Source organism: Pieris rapae, chromosome 8 (assembly GCF_905147795.1).
Source record: "Pieris rapae chromosome 8, ilPieRapa1.1, whole genome shotgun sequence".
NCBI classification, from domain to species: domain Eukaryota; kingdom Metazoa; phylum Arthropoda; class Insecta; order Lepidoptera; family Pieridae; genus Pieris; species Pieris rapae.
This window is the reverse complement of record NC_059516.1, coordinates 1063635-1085651: the sequence shown is the minus strand read 5'-3', so window position 1 is coordinate 1085651 and position 22017 is coordinate 1063635. Positions and strand designations below refer to the sequence as shown.

General features: G+C 31.9%; 4 protein-coding genes across 15 annotated transcripts in view; 3 read left to right on the top strand and 1 right to left on the bottom strand.

Moving 5' to 3' along the window:
* Nucleotides 1–14710, top strand: part of LOC111002141 (ephexin-1) — a 70672-nt gene extending 55962 nt beyond the window's left edge. For all 9 annotated transcript variants that reach the window (XM_045629086.1, XM_045629084.1, XM_045629085.1 and 6 more), the window contains 11 exons: nt 1608–1725; nt 4949–5093; nt 7932–8088; nt 9087–9269; nt 9756–9960; nt 10633–10801; nt 11110–11249; nt 11876–12025; nt 12806–12941; nt 13268–13469; nt 13803–14710. In XM_045629086.1, the coding sequence (XP_045485042.1) occupies nt 1608–1725; nt 4949–5093; nt 7932–8088; nt 9087–9269; nt 9756–9960; nt 10633–10801; nt 11110–11249; nt 11876–12025; nt 12806–12941; nt 13268–13469; nt 13803–13969 (1772 nt within the window). In that variant the 3' untranslated portion in view covers nt 13970–14710. The remainder of the gene's footprint in view (nt 1–1607; nt 1726–4948; nt 5094–7931; nt 8089–9086; nt 9270–9755; nt 9961–10632; nt 10802–11109; nt 11250–11875; nt 12026–12805; nt 12942–13267; nt 13470–13802) is intronic.
* A 429-nt stretch (nt 14711–15139) lies between these two features.
* On the bottom strand, nt 15140–16860 carry LOC111002143 (transmembrane emp24 domain-containing protein 5). Its single transcript, XM_022272257.2, has 4 exons — nt 16618–16860; nt 16260–16523; nt 16051–16169; nt 15140–15709 (listed from the first exon to the last, which is right to left on the bottom strand). The coding sequence occupies exons 1-4, from the start codon at nt 16828–16830 to the stop codon at nt 15601–15603; spliced, it is 705 nt and encodes a 234-aa protein (XP_022127949.1). The 5' UTR covers nt 16831–16860; the 3' UTR covers nt 15140–15600.
* A 1419-nt stretch (nt 16861–18279) lies between these two features.
* LOC111002150 (tRNA pseudouridine synthase-like 1) lies at nt 18280–20337 on the top strand. Of its 4 annotated transcripts, none has more exons than XM_022272267.2 (6): nt 18280–18369; nt 18521–18666; nt 18818–19030; nt 19123–19212; nt 19468–19708; nt 19815–20337. In XM_022272267.2, the coding sequence occupies exons 2-6, from the start codon at nt 18557–18559 to the stop codon at nt 20028–20030; spliced, it is 870 nt and encodes a 289-aa protein (XP_022127959.2). In that variant the 5' UTR covers nt 18280–18369; nt 18521–18556; the 3' UTR covers nt 20031–20337. The 4 variants fall into 4 exon arrangements, with proteins under 4 accessions (XP_022127959.2, XP_045485216.1, XP_022127960.2 ...); XM_045629260.1 differs by having other exon boundaries at nt 18280–18450; nt 18538–18666; XM_022272268.2 differs by having other exon boundaries at nt 18280–18450.
* LOC111002151 (dual specificity protein phosphatase 19) lies at nt 20305–20989 on the top strand. Its single transcript, XM_022272270.2, has one exon. It carries the CDS (start codon nt 20305–20307, stop codon nt 20878–20880), a length of 576 nt encoding a protein of 191 aa, XP_022127962.2. The 3' UTR covers nt 20881–20989.
* The last annotated feature ends 1028 nt before the right edge of the window (nt 20990–22017 follow it).

Here is a 22017-nt window from a genome sequence, read left to right as displayed (position 1 = left end):
AATCAATTTTTGTGTAAATGAAATAACACGTTGAAATAATTATATTAGTTTCCCGCCACCCGGTTCACATTCAGCACAGACTACTATTACACGAGACTTTTAGCTTTTTTTAAGGTAAACAAAGTAGTCTTAAACTGTTCAAAACCTATTATCGTAGTGTGTAACAAAGAGGACAACTATTAAAGTAATTTTCCTCAGAACTGTTATGCGCAGTGTTTCTCAAATAGCGTAATAAAATATACTTAATTAGATTATAACGCACTTATAGATTTGACTTGAAATAATTGTTTTAAATTAAAATATGAATAGTGACTTAAAATTATAAACAAAACAGTCACAAAATTATGTTAAGTACATTTTTTAATGGCTTTTAATCATATTGTTTTCGAGTTATTATTATTTGACTGTAAATTGAAGAAATGCACCCGATAGTTGATATTGATACAGGGCACACAGTATTAAGATTAAATTTATATTACATCTGGTTTGAATCAGCTAGCACAATTATAACATAATCTATAAATAAATAATAATATAAATAAATAATTTCCCACGTTGAGAATCACTGCGCATTGCATTGAATAGCGTAGGCGACAAGGTTTACTACAATATTACATCAGTCTTCCCTCCACTTGCATAGTCTGTGCACGTTTGTGTTATGTGATCTATGGTGCTTGTGTTATGAGACGTGAGTGATGTTTTCTAGAGCGTGCAATTATTTTGTAATCTATGCACAATTATGTGACAAATTGTCGTTCTTTGTAAGCGCAATGACTAACACCCGTTTTCACCTTCAATTGTTATTATTTACCTTTGTAGGTATTTCGCTATGTTTATTATTTATATCATCTATTCTAAGATATTTTATCATTCAACAGAGTATTGAGGTAACAATTCGTTTATTCCAGTACCCGAAAAAATTATGCCCCCATTTCTCAGTATATTTTATAATCAAAAAAAGTCTCAGTTACCTCTGCGGTTTTCTCGATTGTGAAGAATTTGCATGGCAGATCCATGTTAGCACTGCGCTTTCCAAAGTTCTCATGACATTTTTACATGTATATCCTTTTTAACGTATAACATATTTTTATAAGTATCTGATTACCCCATTTTAACGCGTGTGCTGTTTGAGAGTAAAAAGATAAAATAAAAGTATTTGACCTCCTTATATGGATACTAATGTCCGTTACTTTTGAATTCATTCTAAGTCCGCTGCATTAAGTAAGAATGTCTTTTCATCCATTGCGAGAATTCACTTTATTTCTAATGACAAATTATTACCGCATCACTTATAAATGATGACCTCATTGCATTGTTTAAACAATAATCTTTGGTATTATTTACATTTATTATCTTACTGATTAACAAGATTCATCAGTCTGTTATCCATTGTCTTGCAAATTTTGTACCCTGTGTAATTATTGTTCTGTTCTATTGGTAGCAATATTTCAAAGACTTGCTTTAATTACATAATTTACATAGCTTAAATTTTCCTAACATAGTTGATTTGTGTTATGAATAAATAGCTACTTTCTTAAAACCATATTTGCCTGAAATAAAAATAATTCAAGCATTTTTGATTAGCTTATTTATTCTTATGTGAACAGAATTGAAGCGACTCCTGCCGACTTTGTCGCGCAAGGAAAAGGGCCCTCGTACGCGCACTTCGTGGTATGCCGAATGCGGTGCCGACCCTGCGCCCGCGCACACCTCAAACTCTTCTTGGTAAGTCCTTTTACATGATATAATTAAAATTATAGTATATGCCTAAGAAACTAAACACCATCATACAGGCTTGTCTACGATCTATTGATACTAAATAATGATAATAGCCTTATAATTCAGATAGTTGTACATTTAAACACATTTCAATTTCTCTCTTCTAATCTTTTATGTATGTGTGTGCTCTTTTTTGACCTCCTCCAAATCCCGTAGTTCCTATCTGCACTCGCTTTCTGCCGTGAAGCTGTTTCTTTAATTTGGTCTATCCTTATAAGTTGTCTTCCTCCTTTTAGGTTTGGTGTATCTTGGGCACCTACTACTAGTTACTACATTTACTACATTTTTTGCTCCTAAATTTGAGAATTGAAACTAAATAACGCCACGTCAAAACCAATAATATTTCAGCTAAATTAAATTATAGATAGTTAAACAAACACATTTATTTATTAATTTAAAAAATCTTCTAAAAATCTGTACGAGACGATTTCATTGAAGCCGATAAAATCCATTACTTAAATAAACTATGAAGTATGTTTGGTCTAACAAAATACATTGAATCGTACAACAGAGTGAGTATAACAGCTAATATCGCGAATCGCTATTCGAGACCCACGAATGACGCTGCTGAGTGAGTCACAAGCCTGTTTGTACCACCGTTATTGACGCAAGTTAAAAGAGATTAGCTCGTAAGCACAGTTAACCACAGAGTAACTCCTACCAAAAAATAAACTTAAATAAAATTTCCACCCGCATATGAACACAGTTGAACCAATGTTCAACAAATATCAATTCTGCTGCGGAAAGACATCTCGCTCAATCTTTTGCAACTTACATTTTGCATCGCTTTTAGCCAGCCGATTTTTTGAATTTCGCATTTTATCTTATTTTAGTTGTATGAGCGCCACAAAATACTTTTCCATAATTTAAATTTTTTCATTTCAAAGTACACCACATTTTATATCATATTTTTTAACAGTATAAGTTACAATCTATATATTCTATACATGACAATTAAGGTGAACGTAAATATAAAATAATAATAATAATCTCAATAGTACTCTTGCTTGCCATTGGCGTCTGCTTAATATAATCTGATATTTCCATTAAAATCCATAATTATTTCCATAAATAAAAAGACCAAAGCTAAGTTGCAAGACGTGGGTGATTTTATTGGTAAGTGTTTTTGTAAGTAAAGTTGACAACCCAGTCAACAAATAATCAGACAGTTTATAATATTAATAACGATATATAAAGTAAGAGTATTTAAGTTTTGTAAAAATACGTAATTGTAATTAATCCTAATTCTTTGCGAGTCATTTATGATCAAACAATTATTTCCACTTTTGACGTTTAATCTCCCGCCATTTCTCTTTTCGTTCGTGCCTTATGCCACATTTCCAATACCCAGGTATATTGTATAGAAGCATCAGTCAGTGTTTCGAATCCTCGGTAAAGTGGTGGTTGGTTAATTGTGGTTAAATCACGAGAAATCCTTGAAAGTTATCGGTGTCCTATTTAAAATAACCGGTTAAAAATTAATTACTGTTATCTGTGAAACTTTGAAATGGAGTTACGATAATATTCGTAAGTAATTTTGTAATTATGAAAACTTACATGAATTTTAAGTAATGTTGTGTCAATTGTCATGCATCGATACTGAAATTAGTCCCTAAGATAAATTAATTTTCTAAGTACAAATACTAATCTGTAGATTAATTTATGAAATCAATTTTTTTATACCTCTAGAATATAGTTAAAATGCTGTTTTAGTGGCGCGAGTGGTGGAGATGTGTCAAATTATTGTTTAAAAAACAATTGTTGTTAGCCCCCCTAATATCTCGTATTTTTCTAATATAATGAGATAAGAATTATAATTTTATTGATTACAATCAAGTTTAGGTATTTAGAATTTGAAAAAAAGAAAATCAAAACAAATTTAAAAAGTTTGGTTTCTTTGGCAGTGTACCTTTAACGCTGGCAGCATTGTTGTCCTCGCTGTATTGCTGTATTCTTAAATTTTATCTTTAAAATACACATGTATTCTACACAAGTTAACATATCTGCGTCGTTTGCTGTAAATCACAAGAAACGTTTGTGGAATTGTAATTTATATTATTCATTTATTATATATAAATGTAAATGTATCAAAAAACCAGATATGTAACATATTTAAAATTAATTATAAACTTGCATACAAGATTTCACTTGAGATGTCGCGACATATTGGTTATAAAAACGAGATATCTGGTACCGTGAAATTATTCAGCAAAAAGGTTTACTTTATACTTATTACCGTTAATTTAAAATTTAACGCATGAAACCCGTTTCAGGCTGCATTCCTTACAAAACTTCCGAATCGAAACTTAAAACGAATATATTATCCGGTCATTTATAATCTGTGAATTTCATAATTTAGAAAATCGCATCTATTCATAAGCATAATCTTCACACTATTTTTTGGTCTATTTCTGGACGTAGGCCTCCTCCATTTTCCACCAGTATGCTCTGCAATGGCCTCTGTATCCACTTGGAGGCAAATTTCATAACGATCTCGATAAGTAGAATTAGTATTAGGTGGAATCGGTGGGCAGTCGCGGTCTTTTGTTCTGTCGAAGGTTCCATTCAAGAGAATTCTGCGGGTCCATCGTGTTATGTGCTATGTGGAGTGTCGATCAGCATCAACCTATTGTGCAATACATCTGCATTAAATATCTTTTTTTATTATTGCGAATTTATTATAGTATAAATCGTTGCATTTAATCAGCGATTTATTTTAATTATATTGTTATATAGACGAAAGTTTTGGTAGAATTCAATTCATTAATACCCAATTAGTGAATTTGTTAGAATTAATTTATTACGTCATCTTTAGGTAAAAATTAATTCACTCGAAAAGTGAAACTTTTTATATGAACAAAGACAACAGAGCAGTATTGTCCTAGTGGCATGCGAATCACATCTCTGAGGTCGTAGGTTCAATCCTCGGCTGTGCGCCAATGGACTTTCTTTCTATGTGTGTATTTAACATTCGCTCGAACGGTGAAGGAAAACATCGTGAGAGCGTTCGAAACAACTGCATTATGCGTGTTAAATAAATCTTAATAGTCTTTCCTGAAAAAACATTACAAAATAAGTTTATATTTGAAACATTAAAATGCTTCAAATAATATATATTCTTTCTCTCTAGGAAGAATTAAAACATAGATAAAAAAATCTCTATTTTCAGGTACGCGGAGGCAGGACTGTACCCAGCTGGGCACATCTCGTCATCATCAGGCGCATCATCAGGCTCTCATCCGGCCTCACCGCGTCTCCACTCACTCTTCACCCACGAACCACTCTACCAGTTCTATAACGCCGCTAAAGTTGAGGTGAGATTTTTGTAGTTTTAATGTGATATTTAATTATGTAATTAAATCACTGAATAGTTTTTTATTTGTTTAGAAAGTCTATTTATTAATTTGAAAGTTTATAAAAAACAATACACATTATAATAAGCCTGATCGCCTTGGAACAGGCAACATTTTTTTAGAAGAAAAAATTTAATAATTACATAAAATATTGCTGAGAGCTGGTGCATTCCTCGCTAAAAGAAAAAGTATACGGAATACAATGTCCAAACTTTTTAAATTTCTTTAAATTTTTTAATTATTATTACTATCATAAGATATTAAATAGATCGAAACAAATATTGTTAAGTAGAATCAGCCTCTTGTGCCCCGACTTTTTGTTATACTTCACCGTTCGAGCGAAAATTAAACGCGCATATAGAAAGTCCATTGGTTGGTCAACCAAGAGATGACAGTCGCACACTGCGGCCACTAAGCCAACAATGCTCTTACCTAATATATATAAACAATAAGAAACTAGATTTCCAGTTAATATCCTACAAATTACCTAAAACAAAATACGTCATTACCAATTCATATTGTCTGACAGCTAACCGCAAGATTTCCTTGACTCATCTGTCCTTAGGAATAATTTATGTATAGTTTTTGAATACATTAACGAAACGCAACATTCAAAGACCATTTATCCATTTCAAAACCTTTTAAAACTATCTTATACAATTTGTTCAGTAATTAGCAGAAATTAAATATGTTATTCCAAATTCAAAATTAGTTATTCATTAAGTTCATTAAGTTATATTAACACCATGTACACTTATGAACGTCACCAAAGAAATATATATATATATATAAAATGTTTCTAATTTTAAATTTACTGATCACATCAATCATCTTGATTATAAAATATAACATAAGCAGGATTATGTAAATAGGAAATTGGTACTGCACTTTTTCCTAACCAATTCATCCCTTCTGGCATTCATGGCCGTAAAACTTATAATATCAACTATCTTGCTATTTCGCGATGTGACGTAAATATATTATTCAAAAAACGATTTTCATACATGGAAGCAATGTACAGGCAATTAATGGTGGAACACAATTTTCCTTTTGCGCCACAAAGAAGTTAACAAAACAGGCTTTATAACCGGTTTCTTTGAGATCTTATTAAATGTCTATACGACAATAATTACAGTTTATATTAAATGACACTAGAAGTAAAAACCGATGAAAAAGCAAAGTCACTATTATCTGTGGGAATTTGGCGCCTAATTGTTTTATAAAATAATCGCTAAATGTAATGTGAATTGTGGGTGTAATTGGTCTGACCTTCCAGTATGTTGCCTCGTAGTCTTGACCTCCACAATGTTTTGCTCAAACGTTTAACTATAATTGACTTAAATCTATCGACTTCCGATATGACGATGTTTCTGCCTACTAGAGTCATAATCGTGCTTTGTTTCACGTTCCTAACTATGCAAAAACCTTAGTTTTGTATCGCGCAGCGCAGACATACACCGACCACTAAGCTTTATGTAAATTCTTGAGTTCTTTAAGATATCGTTGAATACGTTTAAAAGGACTATTAATAATATAGCGCTAAATTACCAGCGTCATGAGCACACCTTCACATACACACCCTTATGTACATACCCACACCATCTCACAATTGCCGAATTAGGTACTATACTACTACGGTAAAAAAGTATTTAATATTTTTCATTTTGTAAATGTTCGAAATTTTGTAGATATTATGTATTCCACCTTTGGCTATGTTTAGTATAGTTGTATTTTGTTGTGTTTAAATTATGTTAACTCTAGGACTACGTAGTAAATAAATAAATGACATAGTAAACGTGAATAAAAATCTTGTGCGTACGCGACAAGCATCAACAGAATTTTTCATGTGATAGATGTCAAAGTATTGTAAAATAGTCTTTAAAAGTGACAGCTGTCAAAAAACGGTGACGCCGAATTACGTTTCTTATATTCTAACGCCCGAACCCAATAATGAATCCACAAACTCAGATTGAAAACGCTCTGAGATCAGACCGTAACAGTTGATCGATCTCCTATCTGTATCCCAATAACCAAACCCTACGAAGACAATCCATTTTTGGTGTCCGTCACCAAAATATAAACAAAATAGAATGCATTTCATTTTCATACAAAGGTCTATCCCACATACACCGATCCGACCTACTATGCATAGCTTATATTTATCCGTCGATTGGTTATTGGCACACTTTTATCAATGTTTGGATTCAGATTTCGATCTCAAATGGCCAAAAATGGATTGAGATAGGTTATTGGGTTTGGTCGTAAAGCATTTATCGTCCATAATCAATTTATCCCAAGGATAAAGTCGTTAGCGATGTTCTATCTGATTTAAAGAATCTGGTTGTAAAGGGCGTAATATCTAATCTTATTTAGTTGCACATTTGCACTTTTAAGGCTTGTTTATAAACGCGAGATCACAGAGTAATGTAATCTTGTGAACAACGAACCTTATAAAAAATCGTACGCATAGACAATTTTGTGACTGCGAAATCGTCTAACTAGGATGGCCTTATAACCAGATAGGCTGAAAAGTTCGTAGGCTAACATAGAAAACCCGTTTTCTTTATAGAATTTGGGATTATTCAATATACTTAGAAAAGATACTAAGAAATACTTCAGTCAAATTTGTAAACACAAAGCTATTTTGTTGGAATGCCAGTCATATTCTGGATGACATTTTCAGATAAACAAATGCTGAGAAATCATTTCTCCTTCATAAATCATCTTTATGACCAGCATAAAAACAGTGTCACTACAAATATCCTTGCTGATTAAATTTATATAAATTTGATGTTTCAGTCGGCTTGTGGTGGTGAATCAGACTCGGATACGTACGAAGCTGGTGGGTCTACCTGCAGCGCATCCCGGCCTACAGCCATGGCGTTAGTGGCGCCGCGTGGCCCAGCCCGAACGCTTTGGTGCGAAGTGCCAGAAGTTCTGAACTCCGCTGTACTGAGTAAGTAATAAAATGACTATTCCCCAAAACGAATTTAATAATGTTTAAAGAACTTTATTTCTCATTACAAAACAGAAATATTTTATTTACATGAGAAACTTAATATTAATATGTATATAATATTATATACGAGCGAGATACACGTCGCCATTAGCCGTAACAATTTTAGTCAGCTATGTTCATTCTAACATGCATCTTTAATGCCTTTTTGAATTTGTCAAACACTCCAATATTACGAATTTGAGATGGTAATTGGTTAAATAATTGCACACCTTCATACCTAATAGATTTCTTCAAATAATTTGTACGCGGCTTCGGTAAGATAAGCAAACTCGCTCGACGAGTATTGCGTGTCGTTGTGTGTTTGATTTTTTTAAACGACAAGCAACTATGGATTGAGTTATTTAAAATTTTTTTTATCAAGATACAGGTGCTATATACATACAGTTGTTTAATTGTCATAATTTTGGTTTCTTGGTAGATTTTATTAGTCGGTGTTAAAAAATTGTATCTAAATAATGATTTTATTAATTTATTTTGTAGTGTTTGTAAGTTAGAAATTATGTTTTTACATGCCGTACCCCATATTTCAATTAGATATATGAAATGTGGCTTGACTAAACAATTATAAATTAAATGACGTACGGATTGAGGAATACATTTTGATATTGACCAAAATCTGCCTATAAGTGATTTTAGTTTGGTAATTATGTGTGATATATGAAAGTTCCACTTTAAATATGTATCTATTCTAAGACCCAGATATTTTTCCCATTTTTTGTTAGTGATTTCAACGTCTTGAACTTTTAACGGTTGAAACATAGGAATGATTTTATTTTTTGCTCTGAATATTACATAAGATATTTTTGAGATATTTATGGTTAGCAGATTTTGTTGAAACCAAGAATATAGAGAATTTAGGTCTAATACTTTAAACTACTAAATTATTTATATCAACGTTTCATCACAGTCTATAGTTTGTTCTTCTTTTTCTACAGGTTCCCTCGCACCAGCGCAAAAGAAACTCCAAGAGGCGAAGTTCGAAGTGCTGACTTCAGAAGCGTCTTACCTGAACTCATTGAACGTGCTAGAAGAGCATTTCATATCACATCCAGCATTTAGAGAAGCCCACGTTCTGCCCAGAGAAGACTGGGAGACGTTGTTTTCCACAATTTTGCCTGGTAGGTAAATCTCCTTATTTTAGGATTGTAATATTGGCTTATGCCAAAGGAGTCGAGCCATTCTCGTTTTAGCGGAACAAAGGACAACTTTATTTACATACTCGTATACATAGATTATTATAGAAACCGATTAATGTCTTAAACTTTAATCGATACTATAGATCAGTGTTTCCCAATACGGGGCCCAATTACAATTTGATTGCTAAGGGGCGTTATTCGAAAATTTAATTAAAATTATTTGTAATTTGAATTTCAGTTTTTCTTTTTATTTTGAAAATTTTCTTAGTGTGTTTCGTTAACAATTAATAATTTCTTCATCAAACCTTTCTTAAATAAAAAATTAAATTGTTTACTTCATTTATTTTGTATGTTACATTTTAAGACTTATAGAAAGGCTAATGTGGGGTATGGCACCAAAAAGCTTACAAAACACTACTCTAGAAAGACTATAATCTATTTCACGACGGCATGTTTAATATTTTCCAGTTCGTAAATGCTCCCAAATGCTGCTAGCGGAGATGGAGCGGTGCTGGCAAGAGAATATCCTCCTGACTGGCATCTGTGACATCGTGAGGAGTCACGCAGAGCAAAGGTTCCACGCCTACGTCAAGTACTGCGAGAATCAGGCCGTCATGGTGCGGACCCTGCAACGACTGCGGGAAACGCCCAATTTCACGGCAGCGCTTAAACAGTAAGTGATATTCATAAACGTACATACGAACGCGCACGTATACGTTCTAATTTACGTAAATTTTGTTTATAGTATAATCATTAACGGTAGTACAGGATAATTTGTATAGATTTATTATATTTGGTAGCCGTAAATAATTTTTATTTTTAATAATATAGGCAGTGTTTGGTGCAGTCAATCTACCAATACTACAATTGTTTTAAATAACGAAGCAAGTAAGACGGTTTGGTACGTGCGAGTGTATATAAAACGATGTCAATGTAAAGTGTCCATAAAGTTTCAGTCAAAATAATTTAAAATATATATATGTATCTGAGAATTTAGAATGATAAGAGCGTACACATTCTTAAAAGGCCGGCAACGCACGAGTCCTCTAGCATCGAGAGTGTCCATGGGCGGCGGTATCACTTGAAATCAGGTGAGCCTGCTGCCCGTTTGCCCCCTGTTCTATAAAAAAAAATTAAAATATTATGTTGAATTATATAATAGGTATATGCTTCGTACATAAAAATGAAATCAATTTCTGCTCCCTTTTACCTAAATTACTATATGTCTATTATCATCATAGGGTAAACTTTTTAACGATTTTTGACTTATTCATAAAAAAAGTCTTAATTATAATAATAAAAATTTGGCACCATAAATAACTTTTATTTTATGCATTTTTCCCAGGATGGAAAGTCATCCGGCATGTCAAAGTCTCTCCCTTCACTCCTTCCTGATGCTGCCCATGCAACGCATCACGAGGCTGCCCTTACTCCTTGATGCTGTTCTGAGAAACCTCAGCTCTGGTGATGAAGAATACGATGGATGCATGCACGCACTTGCTACACTTAATAATGTGAGTTAAATTACTATTAGTATATATTTATTTAAGTTATCCCATTATTTAATTATGTATTTATTTATTTAATCTTCGTTACATTTATAGAAAAATAAATTATATATACATAAAAATTATTAGGGATGCAACGGGTGGTTTTAGTGCTAAGAAATATGATGGTTAAGTGCAATAAATTCTTTTTTTATTAGAATGGCAACACTACGCAATCATAGACATCTCGTTTCTGAATCTTACCCTAAGAACCTATTTAGTCAATTATATCGGTAATAGATTTTATTTTTGTTCTAAATTCTGTTTTATTTCAGTATGTATCCCAATGCAATGAAGGTGCCCGTAACACAGAACGTTTGGAAGAAATGTTCCGTCTGAGTGCAGTCCTTCACTTCCCGCCCTCACTCAAACACGCGCCGAATGTTGCGCCTGCTTGCGACCGACGAGACCGCAAGTAATTTATTCATATCTCTATAGTTTATGGTTAACTGTACGCAAAAGTTTAAAAAGAAATTTGTCTAGTCTATGAAAAATTTTTTGAAGTGAAACTTATTTACGCACGCTTGACTTGAGGAGTAAGCTGGCGAACGTGTGACGTAAGCGTTACGAAAAGTGTGATCGGGCAAGGCAAACGGATGTTGAGTGGGGGATATAAGCAAGAGACAGCAGTGCGCGGGCATCATCAGCCACAGTAATTACTATGTATCCAATAATGAAAATAATGAAAAAAAAAAGATCTATGATTATAATAATTTACCAATGAAAACATGAAATAAATTTAAATATTTGTAGAAAATTAATATATGTATATGTACATACATTTTATTGCAATATATCGTTTTATTTATTGTACAATCAAGACCGCCTTGAAGTTTTTTTTTTAATAACTCATACTTTTTTCATCCTTTCTTCTACTACTAGACAATCCAACCTAACCTGTCGTTTTGTCGTGTGTAGTCCTGAGACAAAAATACTTTACGACAGGCAGACTTATCAACGACAAACAATTCAATACGGTCCATAGAGTCGTACTACTATAAAAAGGTTATTCCAATTTTAAAAAAAATTATTGCATTTCAGACCAATCCGGTGGTTAGTTCGTTCTGGAGAGATGACCCAACTGGTGTGGAAGACTGATGAGCTGAAACTGACATTCGGGAAGAAATTCCACAAGCTTCCCTTACATCTCTTCCTTTTTAACGATCACTTGGTCATCACTAAGAAGAAGAGGTAACTGAGTTTATTTCGTATAAGTTTAATATTAATTGAATACCAGTTATTTTATTGAAGTGAAACTTCTGTATCGGCGTTGGAAAAAAATTACCGTCACATTTTTCGGTTACGCGCCATCTTTTTCTTGTCCCTACCACGATTGATTCGAAGAGAATCGAGGCCATTAATAACATAAATATATAAATACGGTAACAGTGATAGTAATAATTTTATTACTATTAATGACATTCTGTAATAATCTTAGTAGTAATAAGGTAATATGAAATAATTGTATTTTTTTATATGTCTATGATAATAAAAGCCTTTAAAGTTTAAATTTTATCTAAGTTAACTTTATTTAACGAATTTCTGTAAAGTTGCATATAGAAGATCGTTTTTCGAAAAAAAGGTAAAGGTTACACGTCTTACGCCCGTATCACACATTTTTCTATATAAATTTTTCTAATATTTTCGATAACTTTAAATCACCTATATTTTGTAAGTTTGGTATAATAAACTTAACCTTGGCCGAACTTCGTTGACAGTTCTTGTTTATTTTTAAAACTTCTCCGAAAAGTCATACGAAAACTATTTCCATTATAAATAAAAAAAAATCAAACGAAGATGATGGCTTAGTCAAAACGTTTATCAAAACCATTCAGTAGTGTTTAAGAAACGTCAATAATTATTTTTCATTCGAAGTCGGTTTCTTTTTTTCTTCTTAATTTTATGGCAATAGTTATAACTTTATGCCGGATTCAAGTAAGTCGGTTTCTTTAATTGCTTTTATTATTCCAGTGATGAATGCTACGTGGCAATTGACCACTGCCCACGGTCGCTGGTGGACGTGTGTTCGAGTGATGCGGCAGCAAATGCGAAACACGCCCTATTGCTTACATTATTAGAGAATCACGAAGGGAGGACCGTTGAAATGGTAAGGATAGTTGAGTGTAATAATGAGTCTATATTACGAGTACTATAATTGTGAAAGCTACTATTCTTTTTAAATATATCTATATTTTCCGCACATACAAAATATTCTCATAAACGTAATGACTTGCCAAAGTCAAAATATGTAATTCCTTAAACTTCCTTCGTAATATTTAGAATATTTTAATAGTAATGACCTAAAATAATTTGACACTAACCAGATGGATTTATTATCGTGTATAGTTAGTAATCTTGAAAATTTATTGAAAAATAATATATTTGTCGATTATCTGCGATTACTTTTCTCAAAATATAACTCCTAACTCACAGCTGATGTCGTGTGCAAGTGAAACAGACGCGCGTCGGTGGACAGAAGCGTTGGCACCGCCCACTTGTCATGACGGCGAGGCCGTATACGCAGGTTGGGATTGTCCGCAAGTGGCCGCTTTGTACGCGTACACTGCCGCGCAACCAGACGAACTAGGATTAAATGAAGGCGATATTGTTAATGTCACTAGAAAGACTAGCGAGGGTAAGATTTTGTATTAATTTTATTTGTTTTGTACTTTTGGGATACATTTTTTTATGTTGTTCTAGGTAAGGTTTTTATTTTGGTTACTACAAAATAAAAACCAATCCGTGGCCTCACATATTGTTATCTGTTCTGTGATCATGTTTTTGTAATAGCCGTAGGTTGTGCAGACTTTTTGGGTCTAACACATACATCTTTCGTATAAATATTTTCCCTCGGTGTAAGAGCGAGTGTTAAATGCACACAACTGCAGCAACAAAAGTTTTCTGTACCACCTTCTAAATTGTTTCCTATACCTACTAGATTTTATATCTTTAAATATATTTTTTATAGGTTGGTACTATGGAGAACGCACACGTGATGGCGAGTCTGGTTGGTTTCCCGGTTCATACACAGTTGAAATTGCCTCTCCCCACGTTCGCGCTCGAAACTTGAGACAGCGATACCGCTTGCTCGCTCTATCCGGTACTTACCTCGGACAGAAGAAACGGCCCACTTGAATATACTCTGTAGCTCCTTAACTATGCCTGTGGGGTTACCATGTTTGCTACATTATGCACAATAACCGTGACTGCAAAATTAAATCCGAATGTATCATTTTATCTTATGTATGTTTTTCATGTCCACCCTATATACATATATAATGCATACAATTTGTAACTTATGTATTTTTAACTGTGAATAGTATGTTTAAGTTGTTTTAAGGTGCTTTGATAGTGTTGACTGACTTATTTGAATGTTTAAATAGAGCCGTCCAAACACTGCCTTTACTTTGAGCACTTTAGTATAAGTTTTAAGCACCTCCATTTAAGTGGTTTTTAGCAAAATACTGTAAGTAGCTCTATAAGACTAGTTACTGAATGTACAGTTACGTATGAGATTTAAAAATTGTACAGAATTATCTTTTCCAAGAGTGGCAACGCCATAGACATAATCTATGGTGCCCTAGTAGTCTGCGGTCTTCATCTATTCCTATTAGTTCATTTACTTTTAGCACTAACTTGCTTATAAAACTACTAGTCAATAGGCGGTTTGTAATTATGGTTCATATGAACAAAATGTATTATTGATATATTTATTTTATGACATTCCTTTTAAATCTATTTTGTAAGTTTCTCTGACGTCACTGTTGTGTACGGGACCATAACATTAGTTTTCTTAACGTTATTTTATAGACACTTATACCATGTAATTAACTCGTTATTAGTTTTAATTTACCAAGAAATATAATTTTACATCTATTTTTGTTTTAATTTAAATATCACATTTACCAAAAACCTACCTTCCTGTGTTATTAAATTAAAAACTGAAAGATTATTAAGATTACCTATTTTTCTTAATACTTAACTTTAGTTAATAAAGCTTTTTATAAGCTTGACAATTATTTTTAGTCCTTGGGATTGATTAGCTCCAGTTCAAGCAATTTTTTGTATGACTTAAAACTTCGCGATGAAAAATAATTTAAATTAAAGAAAGTTTTTGGCCAGTTTAAGAATACTTAACATGTTTAAGGTTGACATTCAAAATTTGTTTGTATGTATATGAATAAAGGTTTTTTCTAGTTTTAGTTTGAGTAGATAAATGAAACCTATGCAAATATATATGTATATTTTCGTAGAGTTGTAGTAACTTTAAACATTTAATGGTAATAATAATAACAACAAACAAAATCAGTCCTTAGTTAAAAATTTAATTTGTAACATTAAGTACACAACATTATTTAAATTCTAATTCTCATAATTGCTGTGCTGATTGTCATCTTATAAGTAAAAAATGTAAAAAAATATAAAAATTGTTGTCACATATTTTATAAAAATATATATTTTGTCTTTATTTGCAATCAATGGCATAAAATATATACATTGAATTGCTTATAAATATTTATAAAATACTAAATAATTAGCATAATTTAAAGTTACAATCAATTAAAAATTTATTATTTGTAACAATTGTATTGATTTTATTTAATGCTACAATTAATTAAAATGGTATTTTACCTTTCAGAAGTCTCAAAAAATAGACAACTAAAAGAATAAAAAAATTACCAGTATCTCAATAAACACAATTAAATAAAAAAATGAAGAGATCAGAAACAACAGATTAACAAGGAATGTCAAAGGATTACTTAGATCTAAATTCGTGTCTTTGATGAATTGTCTTTCACCTCAAATAGTTTTCTTAAAAAGTATACTTGAAGGGTGCCCGTGGCTGCAACAGCAATAATTTGTAACAGAGACCATCTGAAAAATAAAATTTATAATATAAATTTTATTTTGATTTCATTAATAAATTAGGATTAAAAAACTATTGAATATTTTATAATGATCATTTAGTTTTAGACATATTTCTTTGTATGCTTTTAAGATACAAACATTTATTAACATATATTAACATAAACAATAACATCTTCACTACCACTTCAGATTTTTAGCAAAAATAATTATCTAAGAATTTATATTCTCTATTTTAGTTAAATATTTCTTGATTTGTTGTTTGTCAGCAATACTGTATGTTTGTATATGTGGATGATAGCCCCAAATAGGTCCTGTATATGTTGATTAATTAAAATAATGTAGCATACCGTAAAACATAGGTATTGTTATCGACTAGAAGGTTATAATCACGTGATTCCTTTGCTCTAGAATGATACTGGAACTGCAGGATATCATTTATATTTCTTTCCACAAACTGTATTGAGTTCTGAAATCACAATATAAATTTAATGATAGATGCATGAATTTACTTCATATATCTAAGGACTGCAAAATGTTAGTTCCTAAAATTACTTACTGTAAAGTTATTGATGTTCATGTCCAATTCTTCTACTTCCTTCGCGTATTTCTCCCACATATCATATCTAATCACCGACAAGTATAAATTGACTAGTTTTCCGGCAAATCTAGAGAACTGGTTATCAAGACACACGGCATAGTATCCGCCGGAACTAGTTTGATCTGCGTATTCCGCGCTCTGTCGCCATTCGTAAGGATGCACGATCTGGCCATTCGGATGCCGCACAGCAAATCCGCACATTCCATCACCTCCTTTCAGCACCTACGAACCAATTATCTATGAAACATCTACCAAAAATAAAAAACAAACTGGTACACAGGTGAAAAATTACTTATTCACAAGATAAAGTAACTACCTGATAGCTTGCGTAGAATGTGGCACCGGGTTGAACAAACTGATAGTAACAATCTTCTTTCCCAGCATCTATGTGAACTTTGTAATCCATTGTAACAGCAGGTAGGTTTTCGTACCATGGTGCTGCAGTCGACGAGAAAACATCGCCAGCGAGAGATAAAATCGTAAATATTATCGTTATCAATGTAAACATATGCCACGTCCGTCGAGCCATTTTTCGTATATTATAAAGACAACAGATTAACTATCATAGAAACCTAAGTGTCAATTGGTTTTGACACCACGATTGACAGCTCACAACGACAACTCACAACTTAAATGTACATAATATGTTCATATGACGTTAGGAGTCGGGGGTTGACATTGTATTAAAAATAAAACCACAATGTAATAAATATGCGTAAACTCTAATACATTTGCAAATAGACTGGAAGAGGTATGTTTTTGCCGTGATGCAGCGTACCTTTGAAGATAGGCGGAATTTATAAGGATAAATGAGATCACATGCATTAAAGAAATAATTTACAACAACGCAAACAATATTTCTTATGGGCTTTCGTAGTGACAATATAAAAAGCAAATAACAAAGGTATAAAATACCGAAGAGGTAACAACTTATTTTTAATTTAACACCTCTCGTCGTGGACCTATCTTCAATAATAAACATTGACTCTTGGGCTAGGTAATACTGTAGTAAAAAAATTTGCCACATACATTTCACTCGATAGAAGTGCTTTGAATTGCCGCATTGTCTACAAACCGAAGATTAGATGTTACTATAACACATTCCGTCCTATTTTTTTTTAAGTGACAATATAGTTCCGGAATTATCTCTTTCATCTTTTATCTCTGACTTTTGGGGAGTCTCGCTTAAGCTTCATTGCAAAAGTGGCATTTGTTACTCGTAGTCTCAACTTACTTTGTCTCACTAGACGTCACCTTAAGTCCCTCTTTTCCTTTGACTATTCTTATCCATCTGTCAAAGATTGCAAAATTTCATTTTTTAGGCTTCCATGGGCGTTCTTTAGCGCTTTCTTAAGAGCATCACAACACGTCTGGCTAGTGAAATTCTCAACGGTTCTTTGTTTATTAGAAAATCACCTGGATCTAACTTATTTTACTAATGAGAATATTTTGTATGCGAGGAAAAATATAAGTTATCTTTTAGGATATCTTTAAAAATAATAGTAGCTTCCATAATACTCGTAATGAAGACAAAATTAGGGCACCAACTACAAGGCTGCATAAAACGAGTAATTCTTTCCAAGCATACCTTTTTTAAACAAAATCCCTAGTGAGATACAAGTGTTGTCAATAAATAATTTAAATCGTACATTAAAGTAAAGCTGGTGGCTAAGGCCTATTATAATATAAATGAATGTTTAAACGATCATAGTGCTTGGATATGAATGCCGATGGCTGGGTGCTCCTCGTGGTGACTGGTCGTACTTGAATTCGTGTATGAGGTGATATTAGTCGTTTCTTCTATGTATTTGGTTGTTGTTCTCGAGAGAATGTAAGTGCGTACTCCTATTGTACCATGCCTTCTGCTGATAGAGGACAAATTTTTGTTTTTCAATTTATTTTTCTGACCAATGACAATTGACATACCGAAATTCACACACAACACAGAACAGCAAGATCTCATACAGCTGATCACTGATGGATCGTAAATGTCATAAAACTACAAACCTGTTGTTTGTAGGATTTTATTATTGTTATTAAGTCTTAAGAAAATAAGTACAATAAGAAGGTAAAATACTACTACATTCAGCTTTGAACTGGAAAGCTGAAATTATGAAAGCTCGTTACTTGTTATATTTTTCCTATATAGGTACTACCTTTAGGTTTGTATTTAAACCTTACAACAATTTTATAACCTTCAATTCAAACAAACTTTTCAGTTAATAAAATATTCTAGATCATCTGAAAAACTATGGATGAAAATGGGTCGTAACTACCCTGACCCAGAAAGTGTTCAAGGTATTATGGAAATCGCGTTATTAAAGTTTAAGTCTGAAAATTACCCTGCAGTTAATCTTTCAAGCCGGTAAGATAATATAATCAAATATTTTACGAATCTTTCCTTCCTAACATACCCTTATTTCATCGTATTAATTATATACTATATTAGGTCACATATAAGTGGCCTTTATTTTAAATCAGAATACTGTATCCTTTTTCAAAACCCTTATTTTCAGTACAGATGGTGGAGTTCATGCCCTCAACACATCTGCCCATATTGATCTTGTTCTTAGATCTGGTACTAAGCTGTATCACCAAGACTCGATTCCTTATGAACTTAATAAGTTTTTTCTTAAAAGGGATATAAGCATATTTGTAAAAAAAGCAATAAGAGTAAATGATCACTTTAGTGCTAGAAGAAATGCAATCAGCAGGACATACTTATATAGGTAACTATTTTGTTGTATGAATTGTAATAATCATGTTAACACCATAATTAAAGTTTTAGTAAAATTTTGATTAATATATTATGTTGATGCAGGTTTGCAGTTCTCCGAGAAGGTTTATCAGAAAAAGAAAGTATTGGTCAGTACATACCAATTGAAGAATGGAAACGATGTTTATTTATTAGGTAAGAACTACACTAAAAACTAATATTCGGTATGCACCCATTGAACAATTTTTATAAGATTTATTTGGTAACATTCTTTAAAGCTAACATATTTTTGTGGTGAGTGGGTTGTTTGGTAAATTAAAGAAAATTTTGACTTATATATAATCATATACTATTCAAGAACCTATTAAAGCCTTTCTAAAAAAATATATTTAATCATGTTAGAAAACATTATTGAAGCAACCAATTATTTCTTGGATTACCTTTTTACAGGCCAAAACAATTTGACATAGAGAAATTTAAAGAGGCTGCAAAATATTTTGAAGGGTACCATGACTTTACAACATTTAAGAAGTTTGACAAACTGAAACAGCACAAGCATAATAGAAGATATATTTATTCTATTAATGTGCGACCAGGACAACCAATTGTAACAAGCTACACCAATACCCAAACTCGTTATTTTGACTATTGGGATGTTGAAATAAAAGGACATTCATTTGTGCATAACCAGGTGATGTAATTGTTTATAAAACTGTTTTATACTATATTGTTATATTATTTTTTTATCCACTTTACTAAGTAATAATTTCTTATAATGCTTTAATAATATTTTGTAGATACGGCGTATGGTTGGATCTCTTATTACAGTGGCAAGTGGTAAAATAGAACCAAAGGACATAAAGTTAATGCTTCAAATACCCTCGAAACATTCATGGATTAGTCAAATTGCATCTATTCCAGCCAATGGACTTTATCTTTGCAATGTTGAGTATAAACCTGAGGATTTAATATATAATGCTGTGAATGACAATAAAATAGTAACTGAAAACTAAAGACACTTAAACTGTAATTTGGATAAATAATGCTATCATGGATCTGATTCCCGGTCAATAAAACCCAATAACCAAAAATGATGTAACAGATGAGATGTATACTTAAATTAAAATCAATAGGAATTTCTTTCAATATTCTATACTTGTCCTGCTTGGAACATTATTAGGTTCACAACAAGACAGAACTTTTTTAATTCATGAGGTGATGTCGCAATTATACAATTAGATAGGACAGGTCATATTAAACTGTCAAATAATTTTGACGATATATAAAATGAGCTTTCTAAGCGAATTAAAGAGACAAAAAGAAAAACTGAAAGAGACATCAACATTGGTGACAAATGTTGATGGGAAACAGTACTTAGAGACTGGAAAAGATATTAAGGAGATAAATAAAAATGCGTATGGCTTTGTTGTTGATACTAAACCAGATGATATACCAGTTTTGGTACTTGATTATTTATATATAGGATCACAAGATTGTGCTATAGATAGTGTTTTAGAGAAATACAATATTGTACATGTGTTAAGTTTAGGTGTAGATGTGAATATAAAAGTGAAAAATAAATTTATTTATATACTAGATTTGCCTGAATCTGATGTTAGATTAGTTTTAAAAGAAAGTTTGTTGTTTATAAAAGAAGCTATAGAGAAGAAAGAAAATGTGTTAGTACATTGTAATGCAGGTGTTTCTAGGACATCTTTGGTAGTAATTGCTTATTTAATGCACTATGAGAATATGGCATTTGAAGAATCATATAATTTGGTAAAAAGCAAAAGACCTTGTATAAGACCTAATGATGGATTTGTAAAACAATTACGAATGATGGTACCTGGAGGATTCTTGTAGTGTTTTGAACTCAAGTATCTATGTAGATGGCAATTAACTTATATCCTTTGATTTTATTATTAGAACTAAACTTTTAGAACTCTGTGGCATGAATAAATAAGTTAAGAACTATTTGGCTTTGATTTATTATATGTTTGTTAGAAGAGATTTAAAAAATAGTAAATTCTGCTAATGTTATTAGATTTTTCATAACAAATTTATGCATCAGACACATCTATATGTTAGTCGCATTCCTCGTTTTTGTTTTAATAAAAAGGAAATAGTTGTTACAAAATATGTATATAGTAGCAACAGTTAAAAGGAAACTGAATAAAAATGCAATTTGAAACAAAACTGTATATTCTAATAAATAAGGGAATAAGTACATACGCCGTGCTGTACAATGTCAAACAATGAGGTTCCATTACAAACTTAGCGCTCACCTTCAATACTCTTCCAATAGGAAACTGAAATATCAATTCAAAATCTGTTACATAATCTGAATAAAAAAATCAAACCCCGTTGAATTGGTTCGTTTTAACGTTACGTTTTTCATAGGTAATTTAATAAATTAAATTGAAATTGTATTGACGGTTAACCCTAAAAAACTGTATAATATATTGTTCCACCCTGTATATATGGTGAAACATATTGTCATTAAGTACTCTAATAATCTTATAGCTAAAATCTTACTGGAAGCGCTATGTTAGTAAGATTTTTCAATAGCACCGATTTCATAAGTTCATTATAATTAATTTATACTTGGCAACTGGGCAGTGGGGCGACTATAATAAATAACTATTTGTCTAGGTTCTTCCGTTATTTTCCGGTGGGTAATTAATATTTATTAACACATAGTGTATTTGACAGTGGATCAGGTAATGTATCTGAAGTAAGTTAAATCTTTCGTTAATTACCTAGACAATTAATTTTGGGAACGCTCGCAATAAGTATATTATTAATATTTAAAACCAATTTTTTGTCATTTAAGTACAAAATATATACAGATAACGCCGTATATTAAATTTCATAACGCAAAAACAATTTTTATGTTTTGGTATATAAATGATTCAAATAAGCAAACAATTTGTGCAAAAAATCAAACTTAAGAGTATTTTCATGTTTTACACTAAAAAACATGACCAGATTTCATTTCAG

Coding starts and splice junctions, on each gene's coding strand:
- LOC111002143 (XM_022272257.2), bottom strand. CDS start 16,830: ATGGCTCGACGGACGTGGCATATGTTTACATTGATAACGATAATATTT. Junction 16,524..16,617: donor CATTCTACGCAAGCTATCAG/GTAGTTACTTTA, acceptor ATTGGTTCGTAG/GTGCTGAAAGGAGGTGATGG. Junction 16,170..16,259: donor TGAACATCAATAACTTTACA/GTAAGTAATTTT, acceptor TTGTGATTTCAG/AACTCAATACAGTTTGTGGA.
- LOC111002150 (XM_022272266.2), top strand. CDS start 18,414: ATGAAAGCTCGTTACTTGTTATATTTTTCCTATATAGGTACTACCTTT. Junction 18,464..18,537: donor TATATAGGTACTACCTTTAG/GTTTGTATTTAA, acceptor AAAATATTCTAG/ATCATCTGAAAAACTATGGA. Junction 19,709..19,814: donor ATTCATTTGTGCATAACCAG/GTGATGTAATTG, acceptor AATATTTTGTAG/ATACGGCGTATGGTTGGATC.
- LOC111002151 (XM_022272270.2), top strand. CDS start 20,305: ATGAGCTTTCTAAGCGAATTAAAGAGACAAAAAGAAAAACTGAAAGAG.